Consider the following 11,652-nt stretch of genomic DNA (forward strand, 5'->3'; position numbering starts at 1 on the left):
TTTTTTTTTTTTTTTTTTTTTTTTTTTTTTTTTTTTTTTTTAATTTTTTATTGAGACACCCATGAAATGGATGGGAAATCAACTTAGGAGGGAAAAAATCCAGTCTTTGGGACGTGGGACAACTTCAGCCATTTTGTGGGCTGCAGATAAAAAAAGTTAATCATTAGTCTAGTGGACTGCCTATGGGGATGAGATTCAGAAGCTACCCAGATCAAAATCTGCCTTTGCTACTGACTTACATGGCCTGGAGGGGAGGCAATCAATCAATAACATGCTTTCCTAGTCAGTAAAATGAATACAGTACCTCATAGAGAGATTCGAAGAAGCAAAGGTTTTTGTACAATGGATTGAAAATTAAGCCCTGTGTAAGGATTAGGTGTTAACGATAAAAATGTTTCCTGGAACTTCATATTTCCAGTCCAAAACAAATCGGCGGGGGGGATACTTTCATATCCGTATGTTCAAATTGCTAATAGTTGACAAATCTAGCTTTATGAAACAGATTGAGTATAACGTAATAGTTGGATAGATTACAGAAAGATAATTTTTAACATATGTAATAGGGTGCCCCAAGATGATGATGATGATATGGGAAATGTCATTTCCCATATATGTAAATATGCCTAAGAATGTGATCCTACAGACTTTACTTATGGAGTAGTCTTCAGTCAGACAAGTTGTCCTATTCTCTCAAGTAGGATTACTTGTTTAAGGGTTACAGGATCAGGCTCTAAAACTGAGAAGACTATTACAGGCTGTCTTTTGGAATCACTAATTTGATTGGTAGAGTTGGGAAACAAACAAAAAAAAGTTTGCAGTTGGAAGCACGGTTACCGTTCAGTGGCAAAATCTGATAAAATTGATTAGAAAAAGTGTATAAAAAGTTATATTGACTGGTCTATCTTCACTGTTCAAAATTAGTATTGTGCAAAAAGTAGATTGTGTAAATGGTGACTATTAAGTTCAGTATTTTTAGGGGGGGAGGGGAAACACCTGAAGTGGTGTTGGTATCTCATGCCCTGATGCTGCATTTGGGTTCATGTGGAACTCCATTGGGTTTCTGAATAAGCATGAAGTTACATCTGCATGGATCCAAATGCAGGATTGAGATCACCCTTAAGAATTTTTTACTTTAATGAACATTTAACTATACAGTGTCCTCTTAAATTGAAGTCCTTTCCTCAGGCCATTCATGTTACAATAAAGGACATATGTTTGCATTTGCAGTGGAAAAGAAAATTTGAGACCCAGACTGAGCAGAATAACATTTTTCCATACTTTTTCCAGATGGATTATAGATTATCTTTATTTTAATCCTCGTTCTATATCAAGAGGGGCTATTTAAGGTGTGACTGCTCCTCCCTCCCATGCCCTCCTGTTTTACATGTAGTTGTAACTTTGCAGGGAATATGTAGCAGGTTAAATTGATTTGGAGAATTGTGCAATTGATATGGTTTCTTAAACATCTTCTCAGGTTAAATGAAATACATTCTCTGATGATCATTGTCTGTCAGACCTCTTGGCAAGATAACAGGGAAGATTATCAGTATGCTGCAGATACCTAGCTGTGTCTCTCCGCTTCCTTTTGACTATCCAGTATGCACCACCAGTATATTTGCTTATTGGATTAACTGTGATCCTGTTATGTGTCTCCTTCTTCCTCTCTACACTGGTTGCCTATAAAGTGGGGAATTGATTTTTGTCCTTGTTTCCACATGTATCTGCACTCTGACAATACGCAATTCTTATGCATCTCACCAGTGTTTATATCAATAGATGATCGTGTATTTGCTGTAGTGCCCCATACAATGTGGAACTCCCTCCTCCTTAATGTGCATTGGTGGGTGGAAGGCTTTATAAACTTACTACAGTGACAAAAGGTGGGAATTTCCTGAATGTATTCAAAGGCTTTGTAAACTATACTGAATACTCTAGTACAGGGGTCGGCAACCTCTGGCACACGGCTCGCCAGGGTAAGCACCCTGGCGGGCCGGGCCAGTTTGTTTACCTGCCACGTCGGCAGGTTCGGCCGATCGCGGCTCCCACTGGCCGCGGTTTGCCGCTCCAGGCCAATGGGGGCTGCGGGAAGCAGCGCGGGTAGAGGGATGTGCTGGCCATGGCTTCCCGCAACCCCCATTGGCCTGGAGCGGCGAACCGCGGCCAGTGGGAACCGCGATCGGCCAAACCTGCCGACGCGGCAGGTAAACAAACTGGCCCGGCCTGCCAGGGTGCTTACCCTGGCGAGCCATGTGCCAGAGGTTGCCAAACCCTGCTCTAGTATTTAAAGTTTTTCATAATTTGGTACTCTTTCACTGAACTTGTGTAACATTATTTTAAACATTCTCTCTCTCTCACCACTTTAAGGGCCACAGAAAAGAAACCAAGAAAGTGATCAACCAGCTTCAGTTGCATACTGTGAAGCATGGAGACAAGGTAATTTAGTAACTTAAACTGTTTTGTTTGGTCAGAATGGTCTTTGCGAGCTTACTTCATTGTATTTATGATTTTAAAAATAAAAATGATTTTAACTCCTGTTGGGCTGTCTATAAATTAGAGTGCATGACTGTCTTCTCTTTTTATTAACCTGTTTTTCTCTGTCTCTAGAAAGCAAGTTGAAAAATCAAATCCTCATTACTACCTCTAAAGGAAAGGCAGATTTATAACTTAGAGTAGTATCAAGTTGTACAAGACATCACAAGACCAAATTAGAGGGTTTCTTATTTCTCTCAATTACTGTAGGTGGAATAGTATCTTTATAATAAAAAGACTGTAATGAAAACATGAAGGCCAGTATTTAACATCTAACAAAGATACGTTTACCAGCATAGGATCTTGGCTAGCACCAAATGTCAACATTACAATTGAATTGTGCAATATTTCCCATGATCTGTTGATTACACAATTCCATATATTACAAATCTGTTAGTCTTGGTACTGTTTTCTTTTTATGATTCTAGAATAGGAAGAAATGCATAAAAATTGTGATTAATCCTTTAAAGAATGTCTCATTCCCAAAGATTTTTACATATTTCTAATCATTACTTTATGGACAGAGAAAAGCTTATTTAAAATGTATATATTAACAAAGCTTGACAGGTCTTCACTCCTAGACTTTCTCTACATCCCATGTGGGCTTACTTTGTGAGACTATAGGCAGATTATTTGCAAAGACAGGTTAAATTTAATATAACTTACTGGAGCAGGTGTACTTCTGTGAAATGAGTTATCTAGAAGTAGTGTCTTACATTGTCTGGGCAGATGTATATTTTGCTTTCCTTTGGTCCAGTCATCACAATCACAACAGTTTCCCTTCTGTTCTTTATTGTTGTTAAGGCTGATTCCTCATTCTGACACTTTGAGTGCAGAAGGTGGGGGCCCGCAAGGATTTGTAAAAATGAATACTTGCCACTCCAGGCATGTATTAAACTGCCAAGGTTACAGCTTTTTTCTGACCTTGGCTTGGTAAACGCTATCACCACCCAAATGCAAAACCCCTTTTTGGAACCCCGGAAGGCGCACTTGGGAATGCCTTTCTGTGGGGACCCTTGTGCCCTTTCACTCCCCCTCCGGGGAAGAGCTGAGAAAGAAAACAAAGGAAATTAGCTGTTGCCACCAGCTAATTAAACAACATATGCACAAACCTCTTAGGACACCAAAAATCCAATCCAGTTCTTAAAAGGTAAATTTTATTAAAAACAAAAAAGAAAGAAAATACATCTGGAACTTAAGCTTTTGCAAGATTTTAAAAGAACAATTCTAAAAATTAAGCACCCAAACTAGCTTTTTGGGGGTTCAGTTTAAAGGTTTCAAGCAAACAAAAGCATCTGGGGTTAGCACAGAGGAGTTCACTAGTATAAAAAGTAAACAGAAATAAACCTAATCGTGTCTTTCTAAACATTCCTGATCTACTTGCACATTTGGGGTTCCAAATAAGTAGTTCTAGGTATGATCTTATGATTAAGATTATGATCATACCTAGGCTTAAAGCTTCTCATAGCATAACTGCTCCCTGTTTTCCCCCCTCTCCCAGAGAACTACAACAGAGAGAAAGGGGAAGTTTTTTTCCCCCATTTTAAAAAGTTCTAGCCTTCCCATTGGCTCTTTTGGTCAGGTGCCCACTCCCTTTCCTTTACCTGGGGGACTTTAACCCTTTACAGGTAAAGCAAGCAGAGAACAGCCACCAAGAGGGACTCCACAGCCAACTGGCTGGGCATCCACAAAAGGAGCTTACCATCCACCCCCTTCATCCATCACAATTGTAACAAATAATGTAGGGCTTTTTGTGTTACAGTATAGCAACATTCAAAGTTGAAGCACTTTAAAAACACATACATGTTTACAGTTGTGTGGATCTTTTCTGAGCAGATTGTGGGATTATTGTGAAATGGACACTTATTTGATTATGTGCTACATATGCCATGGTTGGCATCTGCCCCTGCGTTCAGTGAAAAATACTGCAGTAGTAAATGTATTTTATCAATTTAACTTTAAATGTACAGACTGGCAACTAATATAGAAATGTTACAAGTAACTTTTTTATTTTAAAATGACTCTTACGTACAATGTATAAAATAGAAATTATGGGCCTGATCCTCCAATCTTACTCACATTACTAACTCATGTAAGCATTTGCAGTAATGGACACCCATATTTTTTAGTAACCTGCAGATATGAAAGACTTGCATTGTGTTTTTATGCTAGGACCCTATTTGGATATCCTTCATATATTTGCTTTAGTATACAACTCAGTTAAAATTAATTGATTACATGGTATACAAAGTATCTTCATACTTAAGTTTTCCTTCACATTTATATTGCAACTGTAACTACAAAAGGGGCAAGACATGTCAGAATACATGGAGGACTCTCCCAAAAAGTGTTTATTGCATGAGTAATTGCACACTGTACTCTGACTACAATGCAGTGGTTCTCAACCTGTGGCCCAGACAGCACACAACTGTGGCCATGTGACATCTTCAGGCCCATACAAATAGTATATATATTATGTGGATGCAGCCCACGTAACACACAGCTGCATATGCTGCTCACAATGGTAAATAGGTTGAGAACCACTGATCTATAGTCTCGGGCTAATGAGCATTCAATATACTCTTTTCTTAGAATTGAATGAGCGAGAGGTTAGAGAGAGAGGTCTTAAGAATCTTGTTAAGCTGCTTCATTTGGAGTATGAGGGAGGATTCTTACATTTTCTGTGCAAGCGTGTTTACCAGGGCACTGTGGGAGGAGAAGGCTGAAGAAGCAGGATGAGGCACCATTCAACTCTATAAGAGTATGTTGAATGCTCATTAGCTCTTGAGACTGTAGATTGGGAGTTAAATGAGTTTGTCTGTTGCTATATCTTTCATACTTACTATGTGAAATCTCATACATCTGGAGATGGCTAGCTTTATTTATTATAATTTTTAGTTTACTAAAATGCTTAATTGCACCCCATTAAAAACACCAATGTTCAGAGAAGTAAGTCACCCAAAAAGTGCTTGGATTGGCATGCGATATATCTAGATTTAGTCACAATCGGTGACTTTGATTGTATCAAACCACCTTTTGGTAGAGTATTTCTAATTGAATTAAATAAGAGAAAATTCTTCTTATTTGAGACATTTTAAAGCATTCTGTTCAAATGATTATCCTACATGACTCATAATGCTTGTTATAGTCATGATCTTTTTAATGTCATGGTCTACCTGTACATTTAACTGTGTTTTCTTTAGGGTTTAGATGTTGATGCAGAAAATTGTGCTGTGTGCATTGAAAACTATAAACTGAAAGATATTGTCCGAATTCTGCCATGCAAGTAAGTTTGATTGCCTTTTAAAATCTATTTTTACCATACTTTCCATAAGAAATATTTAATGAGGTTCCTAGAAACCTAAGCCATTTCTGGAGCGTTGGGGTTGTAAAGCTATACAATCCACTGAAGTTGTGCCATCTGTTTGGCCCGTAACATATGCAAGGGCATGAAAAGATGGTATTTCATAGATGTGGTGGGGAGTTCAGACTCTCAAATGTTATAAACTCGTTAATTAAAATATTACAATATGTATAAATTATATAGCGTATATACTCAATCATAAGCTGGTTCGTTTATAAGCCGACCCCCCCGCCCCCGATGGATAAGTAAAAATGGAAAATTTTTATAACCCGTTCATAAGCCGACCCTATAATTCAGGAGTCAGCAAACTTTGGCTCCCGAGCCATCAGGATAAGCTGCTGGTGGGCCGAGATGGTTTGTTTACCTCAAGTGTCCGCAGGCACAGAGGTAAACCTAGGTAAACAGTGTCCCGGTGCACCAGCTGCTTACCCTGACAGGTGGGGACAGCAACTGGTGGGGAAATTTTTTGGGGGGGAGAAGCTGGGAGTCGGGAGTAATCCCTGTGACCACCCCCCACATGACCCCACCCCTAGCCCACACTTTCCCCATCCCTTCCCACCTTATCTGGGGAGGGCCGGGGAGGATGTTTCTGACCAGGTGGGGCGGGCGGCTCCAGCGGGCCTGACGGGGCGGCCAGAAGCGGAGAGACTCTGGCCCTGCCTCTTCCCTTCTGGCTGTGCTGCCTCTCCTTGCTCCCTCTGTTGGGGGAGGGGGAGGCAGTGTCCCACCTCCCCCTACCCATTCATAAGCCGACCCCCTTCTCTGGTGCTTCCCTCTTTTACTAAAAAAAATTTGGCTTATGAACGAGTATATACAGTATGTGACTATTACTAGATTTGTGGGAACATTTTTTGTAGTGAGAAACCTTTCTCTTCCATTAAAGAAAATTAGATGTATAATTAGAAATATGACAGACATAATCTTGAGAAATTCTCAGTACAAAAGAGAATTTGTAAACTAACATTTCCACTTCTATTTGGGTTTTAGTGTGTTTGAAATATAAAACATTGATTCCTTATTTGTATTAATGTTTTTGATCAGTCCTGAAATGGTCATTTCTCTAAAAATGTCTGTAATCAGATGTCTTGGTTATGTGACAATGAAGAACAATTAGCCCTTGCTTGGTAAAATATTGTACTTTAATAAGAACAGTTAAAGATGAGATCTAAACTTTGTGCATAGTTGTTTTTATGTATTACCAAATATTTCTTTGAGTAGTTATATATTCTGTATGGTCTGTCTAGTACTATTTTTTTTATAGTAACCTTTTTAAATCTGACATTACTTTTCCTTTTTAATCACTTAAGAGATTCTTTAAAGAAAGGTTCTATCTATATATTCTGCCAATATACTTGTCCATTGCCTTCCAACTTTGGCACATAGGTTAATATATTGAATAACTACTTAGATTAAAAAGGTATCTAATAACCTCAAGATGGACAGACTAGAAAATGAATAGGTTGTCTGAAAGAATAAATCATCATTTAAAAAAATTAAAACCAAGTATACTTGGTTTTTCTTCAGGCATATCTTTCATAGGACTTGCATTGACCCCTGGCTGTTGGACCACAGAACTTGTCCAATGTGTAAACTAGATGTCATCAAAGCTCTGGGATATTGGGTGAGTTACATATTTATCTAGTTAAAACTACACTGCAGACATTCAAAACAGGAAGCGACACTGCACGTCAACCTGTTAATCTGGAGAAACAACTGCTCTGAATTTTTATCTCGTGTGTGTGTGTGTGTGTGTGTATATAGATATAGATATAGATACCACAGTGATGGCTGTGGTACAAGAACCCAAACAAGAGAAATCTGTAATGATTTCTAATACTCATCCTTAATATTACACTTAACAAAATGCTAACTATCTTGTAATATCTTTCTGAGGTAGGAAAAGTTTCATTCTTTGAGTGTTTGTATATGTCCTTTACACGGAGTGGGGGTGTGCACCAGTGCCAGAGTTTTCCCTAGAGGTACCCACAAGGATAACCTTGCCTACACCTGAGCACTGTGAGGTTATAAAGCCACCCCTACCCTTCAGTTCCTTCTTACTGTCAGTGGTCTGAGTGTTTTGTGTGCCCTGTGAACAAAAAACTTCTCAGTCTTCTGTTTCGATCTAATGGTATTCCTTTTTTAATCACGTGATGCTTAATTTTCCATTTTATTTCTTCATTTATTTTTATTTCAAATTTAGTTCTTAGCTGCATTGCAATGTTTTGCTGTCAAAGTGGTAGTGCCTCCTGAAAAGTTGACAGGACACATGATCAGAGCATAGTTGATCTCAGCAGCCTTTGTAGCACATGCCGATTACGAACATTTATAGGGTGGCAACGTGGCCTTCTCTTCAAAAATTCCCCAAGCATTGTGCACTATCGACTGCTTCAAGGGAGGATGCAAACGTGGGAAAAGTAGTCATGCAGTTCCCCCTTCAGATGAGACTGAGCCCCACTGCGTGGGGTAACAGCTTAGGAGTTACTTACAGTGTAATGGACATATCCAAGCACTTGAAGAAAAAAGTTACTTTTTTTAACTGTATTTTGAGATGTGTTGCATTTGTCCATTACACGACCCACCACTGCCTTCCCCAATACATCGGAGTCTGCCATCCGCTTCCATTGGGAAGGAACTGAAGGCGGCAGGGTGGCTTCACTCTTTGTAGCCTCACTTCCAATCATATGGAGTTTTGGTGTGGGTGGTGCCACCCCATAGGTACTTCTAGGGAAAACTCCGACATCGGTGCATGGGACGCCACACACCAGCAGTGTAACGGACATATGCAACGCATCTTAAACAACAGTTATCGAAAGGTAAGTAACTGTTTTTATCCCCATTTTTACAGAGGGGGAGGAAACTGAGGAAGAGAAGTGACTTGCCTACAGCTGCACAGTTGTAGAAACCAATTTCATGCTTCAGTTTACAGGGACCTCAAGTGCCCTTTTGCTTTTTGAGTCCTTGAAACTTTTCAAGTAGCCGGAAAAATTAGTTGACTGGGTCTATATGCTCCCAGATATGCTGAGTAAGCATTTGGTCTCTCTAACTGAATCAGTGTTCACTAAAACCTTCTTGAAAATTTTTAGCAATAGTTGGGTTAACTAGTAGAAATGATGTGCTTTCATTTCTTTCTGACAAGCCAGCAAAGAGGGATGAAGATATATGTGGTAGGTTACTCAATCACTGTTGAGAAGTAGTCTTGAGAAAATTGTGCCTTCAGTCCCACTAATAGGATGTGGATATCTATGTACCACTCCTCTAGAGATCTCAATAAATAGGGGCACTTACCATAAGAATAAAGTGGTGTGTTTAGAATGGTGTCTGGAATCTTCTTTTCATAAAGTGCCTGCATATTTTTATTTTTATTTTTTTAAACTTATAAACAAAAGAATACTGTTTGGAATGGTTGGAGACTTTACAATATACTTCATCTGATGCACTACTTATGTCTTGTCAAAGTTGTAAGAAAAGTAGTAGAACCCTCGATCTGCTCATCTACATGATTTCATTATGCAAAATGAGGCAATGGTTGTACCATATGGCCTAAAGATTCAATCGTTGCAGAGACTGGTCTGGAAGCTACGTTAAGACTCTAATAACCTAGGTTAAGTCTTGTTTTCATACTATCCATATGGTTGAAGCCCATAATTCTACTTAATGATGGAAATTAGCAGAAAATAATGTATTTTATCTGAAAAATGGGTTTTTGTGATTATTAGAGTATCTGAGTTCCCTGAGTTCAGATTTTTGGGATGGATATTGATACTCTACCCATGACCAGCCCAACATATAATTTCTCTCCCGTTGATCAGACACGTCTCTTCATTGCTTGACAAAGGTGAATGTAGGAAACGTGTCAGTTGCAAATCCCAATTTATTAAGGTATTCACAATGGATAGTTAGTTACACATCACAAGTTCAAACCCCAGTCAAGTTGATAATGTGGAAAGTTACAATTTGACTTTAAATGGTTGCCTATGTGGTGATCAGTCCATTTTAAGTAGACGAGCATTCTCATTACAGAAATCATTTCAACATGTTGTATCTTCTGCAGAGATTGAATTAATAACTAGAGAACTTAACTATTCATAAATCTAAAAACTTGATACTTCTAGACTAGCTTGGAGGAACTTTAACTTCCATTGCCTGTTGTGTGCTTTTTTTGTAAATGGAGGACTTCAGTCCCCAAGGTGACTGTTCCCAGCCTTAAATTCACTTGATAAAAAGGAACCCCAACTGACAAGTTAAAAACTTTCTGATGTAGTAGAGTCTTGCTAACTTACACTATTGACTGAGTCACCCATTGTGAATTATTGATTTTCAAAACTAGCAAGTACACAAACATCGGGAGGAGGGACCCAAACAACTCACAATGTATTTTGTTCACTTATGTTGAAAAATGTGGCTTAGTTTTTAATTTGATACTTGAAAATATACTGATTATCTTTAATACTGTGCTAAGATTTTAAATTGATGGGCATCCTAGAAATACCTTAGATGTCTTAGGGATGAGGGACCTCACTATAAAGCACTATACTAAGGGTACGTCTACACTTACCGGAGGGTCTGGTTTAGACGCGATAAATTGATCCCGGAAGTGCTCGCCGTCGATGCCGGTACTCCAGCTCGCCGAGAGGAGTACGCGGCATCGACGGGGGAGCCTTCCTGCTGCGTCTGGACCCGCGGTAAGTTCGGACTAAGGTACTTCGAATTCAGCTACGTTATTAACGTAGCTGAATTTGAGTACCTTAGTCCGAAGTGGGGGGGTAGTGTGGACCAGGCCTCAGGTTTGCTGAGTAGGGAAACTACTATTGTTTGTACATTACAAAATGGGCAGAATAGCTAAATTGCTAATAGCTACTTTCCATTAAGGTCTCCATTTTCAGTTGCTTATCACTTTGCCAGAAATAGCTGTTTGTTTGGGCTGAAATTTTCCATGCCAGATGACTGCCTCAGCCAAACCTTTTTATCCCTTCTTCTAACCCCCCCCCCCCCCCCCCCCGCCAAAAAAAAAGCTCATTTCTGAGAAGGTGATTAGGGGAAAATGTATCTTGCCTCTGACTTTTTTTAATAACTGTTACATTGAGACTTTAGCAGCTTCATGCTTTGGGAGCAGGGACTTGAAATTTGGCCAGGGGGGTTGGTGTTGACGATGCACCTTGTGCTGTCCCTCTGAAAATCCACCCAAATTTGCCCAAGTTATAAGTGCTTGAAAAATTGCAGTTGCCCATGGTCAGTGGTTTGTTAGCAGCCAGCGGTGGCAATCTCCAGAGATCTCCTATATAATGACCATGTTGCATCTCTCTCGGCTCCTAGTATGAACCAGATTGGGATGACCATTCCCACAGAGGGATTTAGCATGCTCCATTCCAGGGCTACTGGGGCTGGACAGGAATTTTACCTTCAGTTGCTCCCCCCAGTTACTGTGGGCCACTCCGGTGCCAGACACCAAAACTGAGAGCAGAGAGACAATCTATGCTCTCAGTGCTTCCGCTGGTGCCCAGGCAGCATGGGAGGAGGAGGAAGCAGACTGATTTGATTAGAAAGGGGAAACAGTAGATTGGTATTGATGGGAGCTGAGGAGGGTGGATAGGAGAAGAGGAAGATAGGGAACACTGGTCTACAATTTTTGAGAAGCCGTCTGCTTCAGAGATAAAATGTGCTATTTATTATGTATTTTGATGTGCTGAAGTCAAATATGACAATTAAAACAACTGGCTACTGTTTCTAAGATATTTAAGTTTTTACATTTTATGTCTATG

General features: G+C 39.6%; 1 protein-coding gene across 1 annotated transcript in view; it reads left to right on the plus strand.

Moving 5' to 3' along the window:
• The window catches only part of RNF149 (ring finger protein 149), a 32,586-nt gene that overhangs the window by 6,741 nt on the left and 14,193 nt on the right, over positions 1 to 11,652 (plus strand). Inside the window, exons 3-5 of the mRNA XM_024202383.2 lie at positions 2,365 to 2,433; positions 5,733 to 5,815; positions 7,418 to 7,514. Coding sequence (XP_024058151.1) covers positions 2,365 to 2,433; positions 5,733 to 5,815; positions 7,418 to 7,514 — 249 coding nt within the window. The remainder of the gene's footprint in view (positions 1 to 2,364; positions 2,434 to 5,732; positions 5,816 to 7,417; positions 7,515 to 11,652) is intronic.

The sequence above is a fragment of the Terrapene carolina genome, unplaced genomic scaffold, assembly GCF_002925995.2.
Source record: "Terrapene carolina triunguis isolate 2854851 unplaced genomic scaffold, T_m_triunguis-2.0 Scaffold21, whole genome shotgun sequence".
Taxonomy (NCBI): domain Eukaryota; kingdom Metazoa; phylum Chordata; order Testudines; family Emydidae; genus Terrapene; species Terrapene triunguis.